This window comes from Indicator indicator, chromosome 22, assembly GCF_027791375.1.
Source record: "Indicator indicator isolate 239-I01 chromosome 22, UM_Iind_1.1, whole genome shotgun sequence".
In the NCBI taxonomy this organism is placed as follows: Eukaryota; Metazoa; Chordata; class Aves; order Piciformes; family Indicatoridae; genus Indicator; species Indicator indicator.
The window spans coordinates 5952686-5975608 of record NC_072031.1 but is presented as its reverse complement, the minus strand read 5'-3'; the positions used below and the strand labels follow the sequence as shown (position 1 = coordinate 5975608).

The following is a 22923-nucleotide window of genomic DNA, read 5'->3' as shown; positions in this document are numbered from 1 at the left end:
TGGGCAGCCTGTTCCAAACCCTGGCCACTCTTGGAACAAAGAAATTTTCCCTCATCTGCAACCTAACCCTCCCCTGGCACAATTTCAGGCCATTTCCTCTCCTCCTATCTCCTGATGCTAGGGAGAAAAGACCAGCCCCCACCTGGCTCTGGGCTCCTTTCAAGGGGTTGTAGAGAGCAATAAGGTCTCCTCTCAGCCTCCTCTTCTCCAGACTTGACACCCCAGGTCCCTCAGCTGCTCCTCACCAGCCCTGTTCTCCAGACCCTTCAGCAGCTTTGTTGCCCTGAGGCTGCCCAAGCATCCTGGGGTTGCCCTCCCCTGCAGCCTGCTGTGGGCATCTTGCCCAGGGTGGGTCTGCAGGACATGTGGTTCAGTGTCCAGCTGGCCAGCCAGATTCCTCCTTTCACCTGGACTGATGGCAGAGGAAAGCTTTGCATTTCCTTGGGTGCTTCATCTGCAGGGAGACACAAAGAGGCAGGAGCTGGAAGATCAGAAGTGCCATCTAAAGATCAGGAGGAACTTCTGTAATTCAGGGGTGCTGGAGCAGCCTGGCCAGACTCCAGTCTCCATCTCTGGAGACATTCCAAACCCACCTGGACGTGTTCCTGTGTGCCCTGCCCTGGCTGACCCTGCCTTGGCAGGGGGGTTGGGCTGGGTGATCCCCAGAGGTCCCTTCCAGCCTCCCCATCCTGTGGTTCTGTGGAAGCTGCAGTGCAGGTGGGGTGGGCAGCTGCCTTTCAGGGGGAGGTGATGGTTTGGCAGCTGGGTTCTGACTCCACTCTTTCTTTATTCACTCAGCTCACAGTGCCCTCAGAAGGTGGCTTTCCTAATGGCTGGGCACCTTTCCAGGCCATTAAAAAGCCACTCAGCTCAAATGACCCAGCTGGGAGCTGTGCCTCAGCCCTAACCCCCCAGCAATTAACCTGAGATGAAATGAAGCCAGGTGCTGCTTGCCACAGGCTTCTCCTTTGCCTGTGTGCCTGCTACTGCCCAGCACTCTGCCCAGCACCCTGGGCTCTCTGTGCAGGAACAGTGCTGCTCACTCTTGGCATCAACCTTGGTTCTGTGACTGTGGTCCCACATTGTCCCACCAGTGCTATCCCTGCCTCTCCATGGGGATTTCTCCAGCCCCCCAGGACAGGGCAGTGAGCAGCTGGGGCTCTGTTTGCTCTCCCAGCTTCTCCAGGAGCCACAGCAAGGTAAAGCAGTGCTGTCTGTGCCACTGTGGGGCCACGGTGAGGCATTGTGCTGCTCACTCCTCTCTCCTGTGTAACTTCTCTGTTGTTTTAAAAGGTGCTCTGTGTGGGGCTGAGTAACTGAGTTTGGGATCTTGGCTTCCAGAATGGTCTTGTCTTGCATGGAAGATACCAAGAAGCATCAAATCCTTGGCTTGATCAGTTATTTGCTCCAGTGGTTGATCTGTCTCCCTGCTGAGAAGCTGGTTCTCCTCTGGAAGCCTCTGCTGTGAGGCCAGGGTGGGAGAGTTGGAGTTGCTCAGCCTGGAGAAGAGAAGGTTCTAGAAAGACCTGATTGAGGCCTTCCACCATTTAAAAGAAAGCTGAGGACAGACATTTTAGCAGGGCCTGTTGTGACAGGACAGGGGATGATGCTTTGAGCTAAAAGAGGGAGATTTAGTCTAGATACAAGGATTTTTTTATTGTGAGGGTTGTGAGACCCTAGCCCAGGTTCCCCAGAAAGGTGGGAGATGCCCCATCCCTGAAACCATTCCAGGTCCTGGGACTCTGAGTTGCAGCTGGCCCTGCTGACTGCAGATTGGATGAGCTTGGAAGGTCCCTTCCCAGCCAAACCAGTCTGGGGTTCCATGACTGCTGGAGCCCAGGAGCCCTGTTTGCAAGCCTGCCACCAGTGTCTGGGTTAAACTGGGCTCTGCTGCTTTTGGCCACTCTGCTGCTGCAGGAAGATCTGCTGCTGGACTGCAGAAAGCTCAACACCCCACAGTGGCCCCTGGGCAGCTGGGTGCCCTGGGAGTGTGCTGGGCAGGGGGTGTGATGGCAGCAGAGCACCAAGGGTTAGCTGGGCAGGGAGTGGCAGCAGAGCACCAAGGGTTAGCTGGGCAGGGGGTGGCAGCAGAGCACCAAGGGGTCCACTGGGCAGGGGGTGGCAGCAGAACACCAAGGGTTAGCTGGGCAGGGGGTGGCAGCAGAGCACCAAGGGGTCCACTGGGCAGGGGGTGGCAGCAGAACACCAAGGGTTCAGTGGGCAGGGGGTGGCAGCAGAGCACCAAGGGTTCAGTGGGCAGGGGGTGGCAGCAGAACACCAAGGGTTCAGTGGGCAGGGATTGGCAGCAGAGCACCAAGGGTTCAGTGTGCAGGGGGTGGCAGCAGAGCACCAAGGGTTCAGTGGGCAGGGGGTGGCAGCAGAGCACCAAGGGTTCACTGGGCAGGGATTGGCAGCAGAACACCAAGGGTTCAGTGGGCAGGGGGTGGCAGCAGAGCACCAAGGGTTCACTGGGCAGGGGGTGGCAGCAGAGCACCAAGGGTTCAGTGTGCAGGGGGTGGCAGCAGAGCACCAAGGGTTCAGTGGGCAGGGATTGGCAGCAGAGCACCAAGGGTTCACTGGGCAGGGATTGGCAGCAGAACACCAAGGGTTCAGTGGGCAGGGGGTGGCAGCAGAACACCAAGGGTTCAGTGTGCAGGGGGTGGCAGCAGAGCACCAAGGGTTCAGTGGGCAGGGATTGGCAGCAGAGCACCAAGGGTTCACTGGGCAGGGATTGGCAGCAGAACACCAAGGGTTCAGTGGGCAGGGGGTGGCAGCAGAACACCAAGGGTTCAGTGGGCAGTCTCAGTACAGCTGGGCACCATGCAGGAGGCTTTCTGTGCTTTACCCCTCTGGGCTGATGTGGAAGTTGAGCAGTGTCCAGCTCCCTGTGCAGGTTCTTTCCCTACCAATCTTACCTGGTGGCTTCTATGCTAAACCCAAGTTCTTTCAAAACAATCAATGCCAGAGCAGCCCCTGCCTTGCTTTTTCATTGTTATGGCAACAACAGGATAAAAAAAGGAGTAATGCTGGATGCTGGAGACGGCTGGAAAAGGTCCACATCAGTCGGTGGCAGTTGACTGAAGTCCATTAACAGCACCTCCAAAGCCAGCTGGCATGTGGAGCATGGAGAGCTGTGGTGCCTTGCCAAGGTTTGATGCAAGTTTCTAATCTCTTCTCCTTTGTTTCCCTCCCAGGATCCCCGGAGCAAACACAAATTTAAAATCCACACCTACTCCAGCCCCACCTTCTGTGACCACTGCGGCTCCTTGCTCTATGGCCTCATTCACCAGGGCATGAAATGTGACAGTAAGTGATGGCACCCTGGGCTCTGTGTGGAGCAGGGGGGGAGAGGCACCCTGAGGTCCTGGGCAGAGCTTCCCAGTCCTTCCTGAGCTGTGGTCAGGCTCCTGTCCTCTCTGCCATCAGTGTGGAACATGGTGCTGGTATCTAGGGGGCTGGGCACCTGTGTGCACCTTCTCACCTCTGGTGTTCCTGCAGGGAAGAGGAGGGACAGCTGTCTGGCTGGGGGGATTCTGCCTGCAGCCCCCCTGCAGCATTCCACACGTTCTCCCTGCAACATCTACAGCATCTCCTTCCTCCTCCCCACCTCCAGCATCCCTCTCCTTCCCTTCCCATCTCCAGCATCCCTCTCCTTCCCTTCCCATCTCCAGCATCCCTCACATCCTTCCCATCTACAGCATCCCCTCACATATCCTTCCCTTTCCAGCATCCCCTCACATATCCTTCCCTCTCCAGCATCCTTCTCACACCCTCCCTCCCCCATCTCCAGCATCCCCTCATGTCGTGTCCCCCCTGCAGCATCCCCAGGCAGCTCTGGCTCTTGTCCCTTACATAACCAGCTGCCACTTGGCTTTATCTGCTGGGAGTGCTTCCCCCAGTGCAGCCCTGACAGCACAGCAGCTCTAAACCCTGACTCTGTGCACTGTTTGTTCCCTGCTTGTTTCTGACCCTTTCTTTCCTCTTTTTTTTTCCCACCCTCCCTGATAGATTTCATGAGAGGGGACTGGAGCTGTTAGAAAAATGACAGAGGCCATCAGTTTTCCTTCCATTGTTTCCCAGCCAAGTCCATTTCCAAGGAAAGATTTTTAATGGGCCTTTTCTGTGCATGCTTTAGAATCCTAATCTTGAAACAAACAACCCCAAAAAGCCTTTCCAGGGCTGCTTTAGGACCTTGGCAAGTGCTAAAGGAGGAGAACAGCTCAGACTGCTGGGGAACTGAACTGGTTAGGGCAACTTCCCATTTTGGAGTGCTGGGCTAATAGTTGGGCTCAATGGTCTCTTCTAACCCAAAGGATTCTGTGATTCTATTGCCTTCATCATCCTCTTTCCAACAGCATCGCCTTCATCATCCTCTTTCCAACAGCATCACCTTCATCATCCTTCCTAACAGCATCACCTTCATCATTCCCCCCAACAGCATCACCTTCATCATCCCCTTCCAACAGCATCACCTTCATCATCCCCTCCCAACAGCATCACCTTCATCATCCCCTCCCAACAGCATCACCTTCATCATCCTTCCTAACAGCATCACCTTCATCATCCCCTCCCAACAGCATCACCTTCATCATCCTTCCTAACAGCATCACCTTCATCATCCCCTCCCAACAGCATCACCTTCATCATCCCCTCCCAACAGCATCACCTTCATCATCCCCTCCCAACAGCATCACCTTCATCATCCCCTCCCAACAGCATCACCTTCATCATCCCCTCCCAACAGCATCACCTTCATCATCCCCTCCCAACAGCATCACCTTCATCATCCCCTTCCAACAGCATCACCTTCATCATCCTTCCTAACAGCATCACCTTCATCATCCCCTCCCAACAGCATCACCTTCATCATCCCCTCCCAACAGCATCACCTTCATCATTCCCCCCAACAGCATCACCTTCATCATCCCCTCCCAACAGCATCACCTTCATCATCCCCTCCCAACAGCATCACCTTCATCATCCCTTTCCAACAGCATCACCTTCATCATCCCTTCCCAACAGCATCACCTTCATCATCCCTTTCCAACAGCATCACCTTCATCATCCCTTTCCAACAGCATCACCTTCATCATCCCTTTCCAACAGCATCACCTTCATCATCCCCTCCCAACAGCATCACCTTCATCATCCCTTTCCAACAGCATCACCTTCATCATCCCTTCCCAACAGCATCACCTTCATCATCCCCTTCCAACAGCATCACCTTCATCATCCCCCCCAACAGCATCACCTTCATCATCCCCCCAACAGCATCACCTTCATCATCCTCCTCTTTTCCCCCCACCAGCAGCATTATCTTCATCATCCCACCCTCCCAACAGCTTTGCCTTCAGCATCACCTTCATCATGCCCCCTCCCCCCAACAGCATCACCTTCCTCATCCCCTCCCCAGCATCATCCCTCTCCTCATCCTCCCCCCGCACCATCTCCCTCCATCCCTGTGCTGCTGCAGCGCTGGCTGCTGCTGACACCCTGTGGCCGTGCTGGTGCCACAACCTCTCCAGAGCACTTGGCACGGCAGAAGTACCTGGAGAACGAGTGTAGAGAGAGGGGATGAAGGAAGAGGAGGAGGATGAAGAGGGACATCAGTTGTTTTGCAAGTTGATCTCCTAGGTCCCTCTTTAAGGGACTGGGCCATGCAGTGGCTGCTTCCACAGGTTTGTACTCAGAGAGGCAGATTCAGACTGGAGAGAAGGAAGAGAATTTTGATACTGAGGGTGGTGAGAGCCTGGTCCAGGTTGGCCAGAGAGGTGGGAGGTGCCCCATCCCTGGAACCATTGCAGGTCAGGGTGTCTGGGGCTCTGAGCAACCTGCTCTAGCTGGGGATGTCCCTGCTGACTGCAGTGGGGTTGGACTGGATGAGCTTGGGGTTGGACTGGATGAGCTTCCCACCCAAACCAGTCTGGGATTCTATGAGCAGAGCTGAAAGGCTCCAGAACTGGTGGCAGGTCCCTGTGTCCTGGCAGAGTCCACTGCTGCAGATTTACCCCAGAACCCCTCCCAGACATCCCCGTTTCCATAGACTCCCAGACAGGTTTGGCTTGGGAGAGGAACCTTAAGGATCATCCAGTTCCGAACCGCGTGGCATCCGCAGGGACCCTTCCCACCGCCCCAGGTCGCTCGAGGCCTCCCCCAGAGACAGGTTCTGCTCCTCCCTGCCCTGTGTGTGTGTGAGGTGGCAGCAGTGTCCCTTTGTCTCTCCCCAGCCTGCATGATGAACGTGCACAAGCGCTGCGTGATGAACGTGCCCAGCCTGTGCGGGACGGACCACACGGAGCGCCGGGGCCGCATCTACATCCGCGCTGACATCGAGAAGGACGTCCTGACCGTCGTGGGTAGGGCTGCCGCAGCTGCACACCCCTCACACCGCGGCCCTGGGGGGCTGCCCCCTGCTGCTGTGTGCCCTCTGCCACCCGCGCTGACGCTCACGCTGCCTCCACGGAGGCTCTGACTGGCACAGTCCAGCCTGCAGCCTGACCACCACGGCCGCAAGTGCCATGGCCACGCCTCCAGCGGTGGGGACTCCACCGCCCCCCTGGGCAGCCTGCTCCGGTCCCTGACCGCTCTTGCTGCAGAGAAATCTTTCCTCAGCTGCAGCCTGACCCTCCCCTGGTACAATTTGAGGACATTTCCTCTCCTTCTATTACCTGAGTGACACCAGTGCTGACACTCACAGTGTGTCCATGGAGGGTCTGACTGGGCAGGAGAAGGTCAGGCAAGGAGGGCAAGGCTCTGGGTCTGAGTGGGCAGGAGAAGGTCAGGCAAGGAGGGCAAGGCTCTGGGTCTGAGTGGGCAGGAGAAGGTCAGGCAAGGAGGGCAGGGCTCTGGGTCTGAGTGGGCAGGAGAAGGTCAGGCAAGGAGGGCAAGGCTCTGGGTCTGAGTGGGCAGGAGAAGGTCAGGCAAGGAGGACAAGGCTCTGGGTCTGAGTGGTCAGCAGAAGGTCAGGCAAAAAGGGCAAGGCTCTGGGTCTGGCTGGGCAGGAGAAGGTCAGGCAAGGAGGGCAGGGCTCTGGGTCTGAGTGGTCAGCAGAAGGTCAGGCAAGGAGGACAAGGCTCTGGGTCTGGCTGGGCAGGAGAAGGTCAGGCAAGGAGGACAAGGCACTGAGCCTTCTCCAGGCATGCTCCTGCCCTCTGCCAAGCGTGGGCTGGAGCTCCAGGGCTGGCTGCATTGAGGAGCTTTTGCAGTCACTGACTTTTCCATCTGCTCTTTGGATCCTGGAAGGTTTCAGCATCCTGGGAAAGGGTAGCAGAAATGTCCTTCATGTCACTGTGTCCTCTGTGGAGGTGTGGTGGGGGGTGTCCCTTTGATGAACATCCATTCCTGCTGTTCTCTCTGTGCCCCTAGTGGTACCTGGGCACTTACAGGTCTGGTGGCAATCTTGGATGGTCCTTTTATCTGATTAGAGCTTTGCAGCATTCTTCCAATGATTTAGAGACTACTCCATGGCCTCCTGTGTCAGCAATGGTGTGGCCAGCAGGACCAGGGCAGGGTCAACTCCCTGTACTCAGGGTGCACTGCTGAGGCCATACTTTGAATTCTGGGGTCAGTTTTGAGCCCCTCACTCCAAAAAGGAAATTGAGGGTCTGGAGCAGGTCCAAAGAAGGACAACAAAGCTGGGGAAGGATCTGGAGAACAGGAGCTGAGAAATGTGGGAGAGCTGGAGCATGGGGTAGAGCTCCCAGGACAGGCTGCTTCACCTGTCTGGGGGCTTGGTGTGGATCAGGGAAGGCTGATGGGATCCATGGGCTGTGAGGATCCAGGATGGGCTGTGAGGATCCAACCACCCCAGTGATGTGTGGCAGGCAGGTGCCATCTGTCATGACCACATCTGCAGCAGAGGTGCAAGGTGGCAGTGCCATCTCGTGGCACCCACCTTCAGGGACATGCCAGCTGGTGGGAGATGGGGCTGGAGGAGGCTGCAGGCAGCTGGGCAGTGCCAGGCTCAGCAGAGGCTCCTGCCCTGAGTGTCCCAGGGTCCCGATGGCCACCCATAGAGAGACCTCCTGTCACCCATCCTAGTTTCCTCCATCCTGGAGCTGTGTTCTCAGGTTGTGGCAGGAAGCAGGATTGTCTCACCTCTGAAGGCTTTGGCACCCAGATTTTGAGCTCCTAGAAGATTTTGCTTCCCCTGTGACCTGTAAGCATCTCATGAAACATCAGCTGTGCTCCTGTAAAGCCCCTTGTCCCCACATGGACAGGTCAGACTGAAGATGTGACTCTCTCCATCAGGTGCCAGTGACTGGCATCTCCTGGGGGTAGGAGGCAGGGTGAGCTCTCCCCAGGTGTGGCAGCAGGTTGGGGGAGAGCTGGGGCTTGGAGAGCTGGGGCTTGTCTTGGGAAGCTGAGCCCAGAGCAACTCTGGGGAAGGAGGTTTCTGCCCACACTGGGTACCCAGGCAGCTCCTGGTGGTGATGGTTGCTGCAGGGGACCAAGCTGTTCATGCTTGTTCACAGGGTGAGGTGTGAAATGCCACCTGACTGCCCATGCTGCAGAGGCCAGGGAGCCCCAGGGGGTACCAGTCTGGTGGCACCAACAAGGACCAGGTTCTTCGGCAGCCTTGGCAGGCTCCTGGAGAAGTCTGGTCTCCAGCATCCTGCTGGGCTGGCAGCAGGAGATGCTGTCACATCCCCAGGGTCTGCTGCAGTGGGATGGGATCAGCTCTGAGACCTCCTGCTGTGCCCAGCACTGCTCCTGGGGGTGCTTCATCCCCCAGAAAGAGAGTGGGGCTGTGGAGGTCTCACTGCTCTGGGTTGACTGCTCCTCACTCAGGAGGGCAGAGCACAGCCAGAGACAGCTACACCCTGTGTGACCCCAGCACCAGCCCTCCCAAACCAGCCCCATCTGCCCCTTCTCCTCTTCCCAGTCAGCCCCTACAGGTTGGTGGGAGACCAAGAGGAGGGTTGCTCCATGCTGGGCACAGCAGCTCCCATGCCTCGTGGAGGTGCCTGAGGGTGGGCAGGGGGTGACTGAAGGAAACACTGAGATGTGATCTGGGAGGCAGGGTCCTTCCTGGCCTGGAGAGCTGTCAGGAATGCTTTCAAGAAAAACAGCAAATTACTGAAAATAGCAATGGAAAAGTGCCAACGTGCCAAAGCTGGGGGTTAAATTCTGCTTCCTCTTGATTTGTCCTGAAGGAAATGCTGCAGTGAGCCACACAGAGCTTTCCAGCCCAGGCTGCTTTGCGTGGGAGGGAACCTGTCAAGGTCACCTCATCCAACCCCCCTGCAGCCAGCAGGGACATCCCCAACTACAGCAGGTTGCTCAGATCCCCAACCAACCTGACCTGCACTGGTTCCAGGGATGGGCACCTCCCACCTCTCTGGGCACCCTGGGCCAGGCTCTCACCACCCTCAGCGTCAAACATTTCTTCTTTCTGTCTAATCTAAATCTTCCTCTTTTAGTTTAAAGCTATTTCACAAAAGCCCTGCTTCTGAGGTACTTTCCTTGCAGGGGACGAGGTGGGACTGGTACCCAGCCTCCCATCAGGGGCTGATGGGGCACAGAGGTCCCCTCCTGCTGGCACCGAGGGCTGCCTGGCACCGCAGCTGTGTTCCCACAGCTCCGAAGGAGAAACTCCCCCAGCCCCTTTCTGTGCAGCTGGATTCTCTTTTCTTCAGCTGGCTTTGAAAGCCTGGTTTATTTCTGGCCCTTTCTGGAGGTGTGGGTGCAAACAAATCATCTGCTGGCTCCTCCAGAAAGGCAGGGAAATGTTCTGTGCTCTGCAGCTCTGCCGCATAGCTCACGATGGAGTGGGAGCTCCTTGGGAGAGCAGAGGCTCTGCTGGGCTGGGGGGGCTCTGCCAGCCCTCCTGCCCCTCAGGCTGCTGAGGGGCTCAGGATCTTCACTGCAGAGCTTGCAGGAGAGGTGGAAAGGGCTTGGACCCAAAGCAAACCTATCTGGTTTCAAGATGAGAGGAAATGGAAGGTTGGACTCCATCTGCAAGGTCTCTTCCAACCAAAACAATTCTGTGGTTCTATGGGATGGCCTCAGGTTGCACCAAGGGAGGTTTAGGTTGGACATTAGGAGAAACTGCCTGGCTGAGAGGGTTCTCAAAGACTGGAACAGGCTGCTCAGGGAGGTGGTTGAATCCCCATCCCTGGAGGTGTTTCACAGAGGTAGAGATGTGTGCTGAGAGCTGTGGGTTAGCCTTAGCAGAGTTAGAGATGGTTGGACTCGATGGTCTTCAAGGTCTTCTCCAACCAAAACAATTCAATGATTCCAGGATTCAGAGGTGGCTGAGGGGTGGCTGGGTTTGAGCAGCTGGGGACTTGGTGTGCAGGGTGGCACGGGATGAGCTGGAAGAGCCACATCCTGGCACTTCAGACGTGGCCACAACCAGGATGTTAGGCTGCTTGGAGGGGTCTGGTGCTGCATGTGCCAGCAAAGCTACCCATACCTTCTTCTGTGCCCCTGTGGGGTGGCATGGTTGGAGAGTGGCATAGCCTGGCAGAGGGAGGCAGCAGGCTGAGCTAGAAGGAAGGCTTCTGCTGGAACAGATTTCTGGTGGAAAATGCCCTTTAGATGTTTTCTGCAGGAATCTCAGTGTGGGGTGGGCAGGGGGTGGATTTCTGTCAGGGATGGGATGGCAGCGTGGTGAGGGGTGGGTGGCACAGCACCCCCCAGCCTGGCAGGGGGGGTTGGGAGATAGCCCCACCTCGAGGGGAATTGGGATGGGGGGTTGGAAGGGGAAGCCTGGCTGCTCACCCACCCACATGCCCTTCCAGCAGGTGGCTGAGGGCTGTTTGGGGTGGAGAAAACCTGTGGTGGCCACTTGTTGGATCACAAATGAGCACAGAGAGCAGAGGGGGAGGGGGGGGGGGGAAGAGGTTTCTCCAAAGCAAGGAGATCACTTTGGAGCAGCAGGATCAGAAACCAACTGAAAGGTGGATCATGTCCAGCTCGTGTGGAGTTCTGTGGCCCAGCTGTGCTGTGCCCATCCTGGCATGGAGCAGGCAGAGGGTCAGTGATGCAGCCAAGCACCAGCAGGCATCACTGTCATGGCAGGTGGGGTGCAGCCACCAGACAGTGGGGTGTCCAGGCTGGCATCTCTGCTTCTCCCGAGGACACCTCCCTGCTAGGTTCAGCTGAATGGGGGTGAGGCTGGAGCTGCTGGGGTGGGGGAGGACAGGGCCTGCTTTGGAGAAGCTTTCTGTGGTGCACAGGCACCATGGTCACAGCATGGAGCAGGGGGGGTGGTTGGGAGGGACCTCTGGAGCTCACCCAGTCCAACCCCTGCTGAAGCAGGGCACCCACAGCAGCCTGCACAGCCCGCAGCGAGTTCCTATGGCGAGACACAGGCCTGGCATAGGGACCAGGGCTTCTCTGCCCAGAAATGGGGGCAGCTCTCCCACGGCAGAGAGGAGCTGCGCTGTGCACGGCGGCGGTGCCCAGGTGCTGGGCAGGGTTGGGCTGGGCAGGGGCAGGTGCCAGTGCCCAGGTGCTTGGCAGGGTTGGGCTGGGCAGGGCAGGGGCAGGTGCCGGTGCCCAGGTGCTGGGCAGGGTTGGGCTGGGCAGGGGCAGGTGCCGGTGCCGGTGCCCAGGTGCTGGGCAGGGTTGGGCTGGGTAGGGCAGGGGCAGGTGCCGGTGCCCAGGTGCTGGGCAGGGTTGGGCTGGGCAGGGCAGGGGCAGGTGCCGGTGCCCAGGTGCTGGGCAGGGTTGGGCTGGGCAGGTGCCAGTGCCCAGGTGCTCGGCAGGGTCGGGCTGGGCAGGAGCAGGTGCCAGTGCCCAGGTGCTGGGCAGGGTTGGGCTGGGCAGGGCAGGGGCAGGTGCCGGTGCCCAGGTGCTCGGCAGGGCTGGGCTGGGCAGGGGCAGGTCCCGGTGCCCAGGTGCTGTGCAGGGTTGGGTTGGGCTGGGCAGGGGCAGGTCCCGGTGCCCAGGTGCTGTGCAGGGTTGGGCTGGGCAGGGGCAGGTGCCGGTGCCCAGGTGCTGTGCAGGGTTGGGCTGGGCAGGGCAGGTGCGGGCAGGTGCCGGCAGGTGGCAGCAGAGGCCAAGGGGACGCCGCAGCCTGAGGCTTTTGCTCGCGTCGGGGCGCATCTGGCAGCACTCCGCCGTCAGCTTTGTGCAGGAGGGTGGGTTGGGGGCTTGCTTGGAGGTTTTTTTCTCTCTCTCGGTTTTTTACATTTTCTTCTCCCTGCCAAGCTCACCCCAAGGCAGAGCAGAGCCTTTGTGTTTAACAGAGGGTGTGGTGTGACTTGGACTGACTTGGTTGGTTAGCTGGTGGCCTGGGAACTGGCACTGACTTAGAATCAGTTGGGAAGAGCTCTCTAAGATCATTGTGTCCAGCCATCAACCCAGCACTGCCACGGCCGTTAAACCATGTCCCCAGGTGCCATGGCACTTCTTGAACCCCTCCAGGCATGGGGACTCCACCACCTCCCTGGGCAGCCTGTTGCAGTCCCTGACCACTCTTGCAGCAAGGAAATTTTTCCTCATCTCCAACCTAAGCTTTCCCTGGCACAATTTCAGGTGATTTCATCTCCTGTCACTGAGACTAGGGAGAAGAGATCAACCCCCACCTGGCTCCATCCTCCTTTCAGGGAGTTGTAGAGAGCAATGAGGTCTCCCCTCAGCCTCCTCTTCTCCAAACTGAATACAGACAATCACTGAGACTGGAAAAGCCCTTTAAGGTCATGGAGTCCAACCCTTGCCCCAGTACTGCCAGGTCACCACTCAACCATGTCCTTCAGCACCACATCTGTATGGTTTTGAAACCCCTCCAGGGCAGGGGACTCCATGAGGTTTCTTTTGCTGGGGTGGGCAGTGGGAGCAGAATGTTCTGCAGTGGGGCTGTGGTGCCAGCCCTGCTTGCTCAGGGATGGAGGTGAAGGCTTTGGCAGCCAGCTCAGGCTGTCTCTAGGAGCAGGCTGGGAGTGGGTTTTCTTGTAGGCTTTTCCTTTCTTAACATAGAAGTGAGCCCCCAGCTGGCACTGCAGATTTAGCAGAGAACTTTCTGGGCTTTATTTAGCCAGCACATGAATCTTCCCTTCCCATGGAACCCAGCTACCAGCCATCAGCAGACCCAGACCCCAGGCAGATGTAGGGTTGGGCAGCTTCTCCCATGCCCAGGAGAAGTCTTTGGGTCAGGGGGTGCTGCTCTGGAGAGCAGGGGAGCAGAGTCCCTTTGGAGCCACCTTGCAGGTGGGCTGTGGGCTGCTCCTTCCACAGGGAGCTGCTGGTGGGGCACCAGCCCCATTTGCTTGCTGTGTGCATCCTGTCCTGCTTGCCACCACCTTGGCTGGCAACAGAGATCATGCCTCATGGTGGTAGGACTTGCAGTGAAGTGGTCTTCAGGGTGGTTTTCCTGGTGGAGACCTGTAAAAGCCCTCCCCATCACTGGGGGAGGGACATGATTGACACCTGAGTGCTGCATCCCTCCCTGAGCCTCCTGGATCTTTCTGAGCCACTCCTCCAGGGTGCAGCTCTCATTGGAAATGGAAAAAGGACCTTGTCCTGCTCTTGCAGCTGCTGGGAGCTTGTGGCCATGACCTCCATGGCCAGAAGGAGGTGCCTGAGAAGGCTTTGTGTGTCCCCTGCTTTGGGCATTGTCTCTCTCTCTCCCCATGTTCTCCACTGGAGATGTGGGTGTCTGGGACAAGTGTCTCCTCCCAAGCCTGTCCTGCAGCTAGGGCTGGCTGGGCAATTAAAAACCATTGCCTGAATCATTTATGTGAGACACTGGAACAGGCTGCCCAGGGAGGTTGTGGATGCTCCCTCCCTGGAGGTGTTCAGGGCCAGGTTGGGTGAGGCCTTGAGCAAGCTGCTCTCATGGGAGGTGTCCCTGCCCATGGCAGGTGGGGTGGAACTGGATGATCTTTAAGGTCCCTTCCAACCCAACCCATCCTGTGATTTTGCAAAATAAATGATTCCAATGCCATGCAGCAGCTCTGGCCCTGCACAGTGGAGCAGGTGACAACTCCTTCCTCATGGCAGTGGAAGTGACAGAGCCTGTGCCAAGCCCTGGCATGCTTGTGTTACATCCACCTGTGCCCTGGGAGTGTGTGCAGGTACCCATGGTGTGTGGAGGGGATGTGGGCACTGCCAGCACTGCCCCCCATCCAAAGACCTCCCAGAGCCAGTGAAGGCCAAGATCCCTGTACTAAGACATCAGTGGAGATGCTGAGGTCCTGGAGCATCTCTGTGAGGAGGAGAGGCTGAGACCCCTGAGGCTGTTGAGCCTGGAGAAGAGCAGCCCCAGAGGGGATCTGCTCAATGCTCAGCAAGAGATGAAGGTCCTCATGACCCCCACCTCTTTTTAGTCAGGTCCAGTGTCTGGACAAGGGGCAATGGGCACAAACTGGACCCCAGGAGGTTCTACCTGAACAGAAAGAGAAACTTCTTTGGTGTGAGGGAGCTGGAGCCCTGGAGCAGGCTGCCCAGAGAGGTTGTGGAGTCTCCTGCTCTGGAGAGCTTCCAGCCCCACCTGGATATTGTGATGCTGGGCAGGCTGCTGTGGGTGCCCCTCCTTGAGCAGGGGGGTTGGACTGGGTGATCTCCAGAGGGCCCCTTCCAACCCTCATCATGATTCTGTGAAACTGAAGCCAGGGCAGCTTCTCCTCAGCCACAGCTGGGCTTGGAACCTGCAGTGATTTAAGAGCAGCTGCTTTCAATGGGGTTGTAATTTTCTCCCTCATCACTATTAATAGTGGTGTTACTACTTAATGATGCACAGAACTGTCAGGAGAAGACAGATCTAAAACTCTCTTCCATCAAATGTAGCTGTCAGAGACGTGCCAGAAGCTGGTGGAGAGGAGCAGCTTCCCCTCCACACGAGGTCTCAGCACTGCACTTCCTGGGGGGGATTTCTTTTTCTTTCACCTCATTGTTGGTTTCTGCTTGAAAAGTCAGGGAGTTACTTAAGGTCAAGCAGAAGCATTTGGGGTTGGATTTTGTTGGGTTTTTCTTTTCTTCTTCTTTTTTTTTTTTTTCCTTTTCTTTTTCAAATGAAGAGATAAAAATTCTTCCTATTAATGAAATTTTGGGGGCTGCACGCTGAGATAATGAAGTGAGGTAATCAAATCTCATGCTTCAGGGCATAAACTGATTGAGTGCCAGGGTCAGGAATTGCTTTTTCCTATTCCTTAAAGAAGTGTAACAATGGCCTGAGAAATGACAGAGGCTGATTCATCTCCAGAGGATGCTGCTCTGGCCCTCTGGATGCTGGAAGATGAAGCAAAGTCAGAGCTTTGCTTCCCTGTGATGTCATAGAATCACAGAATTGTCAGAGTTGGAAGGGACCTCAAGGATCATCCAGTTCCAACCTCCCTGCCATGGCAGAGACACCACACACTAGAGCAGGTTGCTCAGAGCCACATCCAGCCTGGCTGCAAAATCTTCCAAGGATGAGGCTTCCACCACCTCCCTGGGCAACTTCCCTCACCACTCTCATGGTGTTGAATTTCTTCCTAACATCCAATCTGAATCTCCCCATTTCTAGTTTTGTTCCATTTCCCCCAGTCCTATCACTCCCTGACAACCTAAAAAGTCCCTCCCCAGCTTTCTTGTAGCCCCCTTCAGGTACTGGAAGGCTACCAGAAGGTCTCCTGGGAGCCTTCTCTTCTCCAGACTGAACAACCCCAACTCTTTCAATCTGTCCTCATTTTGCATCTCCTCTCTGGCAGGGCACTCTGGCCAGTTGGAGTCAGGAGAGTGAGCAGCTTCTTTCAGCTCTTGGCTTGGTTGTGGCTCTGCTGCTCACACAGTGGCTCTTGCTGTCTGGCTTCAGGCAATGAGGAGCCCTGGGGGAGGTTAGGAGTCCCTGGGGATCCACTGACTCCAATCAGATGGAGAGTGATGGGCACCAGCATGGCCCATGCCTGCCCCAAATGCAGTGCCCAGGACCATCATACCCCTTCAAGCAAGTGACAGTGGTGGAGAGGAGCTCTTCCCCCAGGTCATTGAAAAGATGTCCTCAGCATCATTTTATAGCCAGGAGATTCAACGTGTCCTGGGCATGATGGCATCCACAGCAAGGTCACCATGTGGTGCTGCTTCTGGGGCTGTCACCAATGAGGTCATTCCTTCCCTTTCTGCCAGAGGGGCAGGAGGTGGCTCTGGCTCCTGTGGCTGCCTCAGCTCAGGAGTCTGAAGAGTATCTGAAGCTGGAATCACCCCAGCACCTGGCACGGGCAGGAGATGGTTCCCAGCAGCTCTGCCTCCCAAGCTGCTGGCAGGGCTGCCAGCTTTGATTCATGAGCTGGTTTGCAAATGCAGACTTGGATTTGGGTGCAGGTTTTATTCTGTGGAGCTGGGAACTGGGTGATGCTTCAGGAGGACAGCAGCAGACTGCAGATTTGGGAGCTTTAATGTGCTTTTTCAGAACCAGCTGGCTCCCAGCCTTGCCTGAGAAATGCCTCAGTAGTGGTCTGGGAGCTGAGGGATTGTTTTGGGTCCTGCTGACTCTCTATCTTTAGCAGGCTGCCCAGAGAGGTTGTGGAGTCTCCTGCTCTGGAGAGCTTCCAACCCCACCTGGCCATTGTGATCCTGGGCAAGCTGCTGTGTGTGCCCTGCTTGAGCAGGGGGATTGGACTGGGTGAGCTTCAGAGGTCCCTTCCTACCTCACCATGCTGGCATTTGGGGGTTTTAATGTCCTGCAGCACCTCACAGCAGCTGGAGTCCTCTGCTCCTTGGGGTTAGGATGTCTGAGGGAAGCTGTACCCCCAGAGGACCTCACAGCAGAGCTGCTGGTGGGATCTGGTGGCATTTCAGGCAGTGCTGAGTTCCCTGCTCCTGACAGCACACAACCCTCCATGCCTGACCCCAGAGCACTGGGCCTGGAGAGGTGGTGGTGGGCACCATGCTGTGCCAGGGAGGGGCAGGAGGGAAGCCCCCAGCCCTGCTCAGGCAGTGCTGTCTACTCAGGCCTGTCAGTTTGAGCAGGAGAAGGTGTGGAAGCACCCATGGGAGATGTGTCTGCTGCCTCCTGAGGGCAGCAGTTTCTGCTCTGGGCTTTCTCAGAAGCAGCTTTTCTCTGGTTGTTGCTCTGCTCCCTCATTTCTCATCAGAGCTTCCATCTCTGAGATCTTTGTTGCAGCCAGAGGGAAGATCAGACCTTTGTCCCAGAAGATAACTCCTCTTTGACTTAATCTAGAGAAGGAGACTTTAGCTCAGCCTGATTGGATTCAGCTTGTCAAGCACAATCCAATTACCAGCAGCTGAGCTCACCCCAGGGCTGCTCTTCCCTCTTCTGCTCCTTCTTCTGCTCCCTGAGGAGCAGCTCCTGGACCCAGGATGCTGCTGCCCCTCTCCCCATGGGCATCCCCTGGCTTGGTCCCTTGGGGACACAGCAGCTGAGCCTGAAGGGACCTGAAAGGAGAGCCTGGGGCTGGGTCCAGTTCCTCTGCTGGTGCTTGCTGGTTCTGGTGGCCCCTAGCTGTTACTGCTTGGTTGCTCTTTCCACTCTCTGTGGGAATCTCCATCCCCATGATCCCATTTTGCCCAAAAGGAAGGTGCAGCTCGGTGGAACCTGCTTACCAAGGTGTAAGACCAAGGCACCTGCTAAGCAGAGTGACCAGCAGGATGGGTGAGGTGATCCTCCCCATCCAGTCTGCTCTGGTGAGACCCCACTTGGAGCACTGGGTGCAGTTCTGGAGCCCCCAGTACATGGAGCTGCTGGAGTGGGTCCAGAAGAGGGCACAAAGATGATCAGAGGCTGGAGCACCTTCCCTATGGGGACAGGCTGAGGGAGCAGGGGTTGTTCAGCCTGGAGAAAAGGCTCCAGGAAGACCTTAGAGTAGACTTCCAGTACCTGAAAGGGGCTACAGGGGACTTTTGACAAGGACCTGTAGTGGCAGGACAAGGGACAATGGCTTTGAGATGGGAAAGGGAGATTTGCACTGGAGGTCAGGAAGAAATTCTTGACAGTGAGGGTGTTGAGACACTGGAACAGGTTGTCCAGGGAGGCTGTGGATGCTCCCTCCCTGGAGGTGTTCAAGGCCAGGCTGGATGAGGCCCTGAGCAGCCTGGGCTGGTGGGAGGCAGGGGGTTGGAACTGGAAGGTCTTTGAGGTCCCTTCCAACCCAACTCATTCTAGGATTCTAAGAGCAAACAAAGAGCTCTGAGCCATTTAAAACCCAAAGCAGGCACCAGGTGGTCCCAGCAGAGAGTGGAACAGTCTCTGGAACTGATCTTTGAGCCTCCCTTGCCCATTAGGGCTTGGATCTGCTTTGCCTTGGTGGCTGTAGGTTTGTTTCTCCTGCAGCGTCGGTGTCTGCTCAGATTCCATTTCCATTCTCCCCTACATCACTATTTTCACCCTCCTGGCTCACAGGGAGGTTGTCAGTTGTTGGCTATTTTTACAGCTTGAATGCTGAATTTAATCCTTTTCCTCCTCCCTAGTGAGGGATGCTAAAAACCTTGTCCCTATGGATCCCAACGGCTTGTCAGACCCCTACGTGAAGCTCAAGCTCATCCCTGACCCCAAGAATGAAAGCAAACAGAAGACCAAGACCATCAAGTGCTCCCTGAATCCTGAGTGGAATGAGACCTTTAAATTGTGAGTGCAACCATACCCCAAACCTTGGCACCTGTGAACTGCTTTTTCCTCCTCCCTAGGAGCTGTGTTTGCTCTGAGTTGAGTCGGTCAGAGACACTGAGCTGGCAGAACTCCAGAATCACACTGAGTGGTGACTCAGAAAGACTCAAAGCTCTGCCCCTGAGCCCTGGCTAAAGCTGCTTGAGGGCAGGAACTTTGCCTTCTGCCTTTGAAATGGATGTGGTTGGGAAATTTAAAGCCCTCAGTGGTTGTTGAAGTCCAACCCTTCACTTGGCATCCAAGTGGAGGGAGCGTGGAGGGGCAGGGGGCTGGAGCAAGGGCTTCCAGAATAAAGCCTCCCCTCTATCCTTTCTCCTTTCCAGCCAACTGAAAGAGGCAGACAAAGACAGGAGGTTGTCTGTGGAGATCTGGGACTGGGATCTGACCAGCAGGAATGATTTCATGGGCTCCTTGTCCTTTGGCATCTCTGAGCTGCAGAAGTCAGGAGTTGATGGATGGTAAGAGCTGGAAGTGTTGTAAGAGTGCTGTGGGCAGTGGGGATCTTTTTGTACAGTCTGGATCCTTTTGTGTGTGGTGGGAGATGTTGGAGCTCTGGTGGGAGATATTGGAGCTCTGATGGGAGACACTGGAACCCTGATGGAATTTGTTGGAGCCCTGGTGGAAGATGCTGGAGCTCTGGTGGAAGTTGCTGGAGCCATGGTGGAAGTTGTTGGAGCCCTGATGAAGATGCTGGAGCCCTGATGAAGATGCTGGAGCCCTGGTGGAAGCTGTTTGAGCCCTGATGGAAGATGCTGGAGCCCTGGTGGAAGCTGTTGGAGCCCTGGTGGAAGCTATTGGAGCCCTGATGGAAGCTGCTATAAGTTGTGGCAACCCTGATGGAAGACAGAATCATCTTGGTTGGAAGAGACCTTTAAGACCATCAACCATTCTCTAACTCTTCCAAGTCAGGTGCTGACCTGTGGCCCTCAGGACCAGAAGATGTGGCAGCCCATCATCCTTTGCCAGCATGCTGTCCAAGGTGCAAGGTGCCCAGGTCCACTTCTCAGGCTGGTGACCATGGCTGTTGCTGTGGTTGGCTCTGGGATGTCCCATGGTGCCAGCACAGCACCTGAGTGCTCAGTGTGGGCTGGGTTGTGTCACCTCCTCTGCACCCTCCTGCAGTGCTGGGAGCTCAGGGGGCTTTTCCCTGGCAGGCACAGCCACAGGGATGCTATGTAGGCTTCAGGAAAAGGTGGGCATCATCTTCCAGGTGTTTCCCAGCCTTTTCTGGTTGAATTCCCAATGTGGCTCCATCAGGTGTGCAGGAGAGCAGGGCTGGGAGCAGGAAAAGGGCTGGGGACATGCTTTGAGTGGTGGTTTGTGAGAACACAGCTCCTGTGTGAACCCAAACCCTGCACAGCACTGATCTGCATTGCAAGAGCTGAGCAAACAGCCCAGGCTCTGGCTGTCCCCCCCAGGGAAGCTCTTCATGGCTCACTGAGAGCAGAGAAGGAGAAGGAGCAGGAGGAAGAGGAGGAGGAGGAGGAGGAGGAGAAATTAGCAGCTGGGCTACCTGAATTCAGATGAGACAGTAGGAAGAAATTCTCTCCAGTGAGGGTGGGGAGACACTGGAACAGGTTGCCCAGGGAGGTTGTGGATGCCCCTCCCTGGAGGTGTTCAGGGCCAGGCTGGATGAGGCCTTGAGCAACCTGAGCTAGTGGGTTTGGAACCCAACCATGGCAGGGGTTTGGAACTAACTGGTGTTTAAGGTCTCCTTCCAACCCAAACCATTCTAGGATTCTGTGACTATCCTGCCCACACAGCACCTGGCACCACACAGGGCACCCAGCACCTGCCCTGGCACTCAGAGGGCAGGCTGAGGGTGCTCATGTCAACATCCAACTCATTGTGCCTGGTGTCTGCATCCCTACAGGGAAAACCACCCATGCTGGGGCTGCAGGTAGAGTCTGGCTGTGCTACCAGTGGCTTGTGGCACTGACAGTGTGGCCAGCAGGACCAGGACAGGGATCAGCTCCCAGTCCTGGGCACTGGTGAGGCCATGCCTTCAGTACTGGGGTCACTTTTGGGCCCCTCACCCCAAGAAGGACATTGAGGGGCTGGAGCAGGTCCAGAGAAGGGCAACAAAGCTGGGGAAGGGTCTGGAGAACAGGGCTGGTGAGGAGCAGCTGAGAGGCCTGGAGAAGAGGAGGAGTGAGGTTTTGTGAGGGTCTTCTAACCTTGGGGAAGGGTCACCTGGATGGTGGCAGAGCAGAGGCAGAGCTGTGCTCAGAGTGTGAGATGAGATCCAGCCTGCCCGTGGTCCTGCCTTGGTCCTCCTTCCTGACCCAGCATTCTCTGTGTCCCTCCAGGTTTAAGCTGCTGAGCCAGGAGGAGGGGGAGTATTTCAATGTCCCAGTGCCTCCTGAGGGAGAAGAAGGAAATGAGGAGCTGAGGCAGAAATTTGAGGTGAGTTGATGTTTCCTGGGGACTCAGGAGGCCCTGGCCTCAGCTTTTCCCTGACAGCTCTTCCTCCAGCAGCTCAGGGAGCACAGAACAGGGTACAGCCTCTCTCCTCCCTCTTGCCACTTTGCACCCTCTCCTGGGGACCTGTGTCCTTGGCTGGGCCTCCCTGAGGCTCTGTGGGACAGGAGCTCTGAGCAGTGTTCCCAGGAAGGGAGTTGTTCTGTTACATTTAGCAGCCAGAAGTCCCTCTGAAGGTTTGAAGCTTTCCAGCAATGCTTTGGCTGCATTCAATAATTAACAAGGACCAGGTGGGAAGGAGAAGTTTGTGATGGATCTACAAGAGGTTGGGTCATGGCACTGTGCCAGGCTGGGGCTTCCAGCAGGGACCTGCTCACTCCTTGGACCATTTCAGCTGCACAGTTCCTCCAGCACAAGACACCTGGAGAGCCAGGAGCAAGAGCAGCCCAAGCATGATAGGGAGCTGGGATGGCTGAGCCAAAGGGCAGCATTTGATTGGGGTTTGCAGAAGAGCAAGCTGAGGCAGAAGGGTTTGGATGCACCAGGAGCTGGAAGTGCAGGGTTCAACTGTTTGGAGAGAAAAAGGCCTGAAATTGTGCCAGGGGAGGGTTGGAGATGAGGAAGAATTTCTTTGCTGCAAGAGTGGTCAGGGACTGGGACAGGCTGCCCAGGGAGGTGGTGGAGTCCCCATCCCTGGAGGTGTTCAAGAAACCTGGGGCCATGGTTTAGTGGCTGTGGTGGTGTTGGGTTGATGGTTGGACTGGAGGATCTCAGAGGACTTTTCCAACCCCAACAATTCTCTGGTTGTGTGACTTCACACCTCAAAGGCACCCAGCAGAAGGGACTGAGGGGTCAGCTTGGATGACACAGAAGGTGTGTGGATGCTCATGGAGCTGCCAGGCAGAGCAATGCCCCTTCTGAGGGTGCTGTTCTTGGCTGAGGTCCTGCTGCTGCAGTGGGCACATCCCAGGCTTGGCAGGAAACCATCCTGAGACAAAAGCAGAGTGTGAAGCCCTGTGCTGCATCCCCTGCCAGCTCTGCTGGGTCTTTATCAGCTGCTTCCTTGGGCAGCTTGATGGATGTGACTGTCAGCTGCTGCTGCAGGGATTCAGATGGAGTCAATTAAGGCTGACAAATGGAGCTGGATGGGGAAGGTCAAGAGCTTTCTGTGACAAATGTGGTGAGCAGTGCTTGGCATGCTCCAGCTGCAGACCTCAAGGAGGTGCTGGGATGGTGTGAGCATCAGGAGGGCATTCCAGGCAGGTCAGAGGGGTTCAGTGCTCACTGAGGGAGACTCTAGGGACACCCTCCAGGAAAAGCAGGAGGCTCCACCTGGGTGATGATAATCAATGGCATCCTGGCCATGAGGATGATCAGAGGGCTGGAGCACCTCTCCTGTGAGGACACACTGAGAGAGTTGGGGCTGTTCAGTCTGGAGAAGAGAAGGCTCTGAGGTGACCTTCTTGTGGCCTTCCAGTATCTGAAGGGGGCTACAAGAAAGCTGGGGAGGGACTTTTTAGGCTATCAGGTAGTGACAGGACTGGGGGGAATGGAACAGAGCTGGAAGTGGGGAGATTCAGGCTGGATGTAAGGAAGAAGTTCTCCCCCATGAGAGTGGTGAGAGCCTGGAATGGGTTGTCCAGGGAGGTGGTTGAGGCCCCATCCCTGGAGGTGTTTAAGGCCAGGCTGGATGAGGCTCTGGCCAGCCTGCTGTAGTGTGAGGTGTCCCTGCCCATGGCAGGGGGGTTGGAACTGGATGAGCCTTGTGGTCCCTTCCAACCCTGACTGATTCTATGATCTGGAATAGTGTGGCCAGCAGGAGCAGGGAAGTCATTCTGCCCTGTACTCAGCACTGGTTAGACCACACCTTGAGTACTGTGTCCAGTTCTGGGCTCCTCAATTTTGAGATACTTGAACAGGTCCAGAGAAGGGCAACAAGGCTGGTGAGGGGT

The 22923-nt window shown here is 56.4% G+C and overlaps 1 protein-coding gene across 2 annotated transcripts in view; it reads left to right on the top strand.

Annotated features, from left to right (window-relative positions):
- The window catches only part of PRKCB (protein kinase C beta), a 115102-nt gene that overhangs the window by 65732 nt on the left and 26447 nt on the right, over positions 1-22923 (top strand). For both annotated transcript variants that reach the window (XM_054391334.1, XM_054391333.1), the window contains exons 4-8: positions 3195-3306; positions 6228-6356; positions 18355-18511; positions 18874-19008; positions 20860-20956. In XM_054391334.1, the coding sequence (XP_054247309.1) occupies positions 3195-3306; positions 6228-6356; positions 18355-18511; positions 18874-19008; positions 20860-20956 (630 nt within the window). The remainder of the gene's footprint in view (positions 1-3194; positions 3307-6227; positions 6357-18354; positions 18512-18873; positions 19009-20859; positions 20957-22923) is intronic.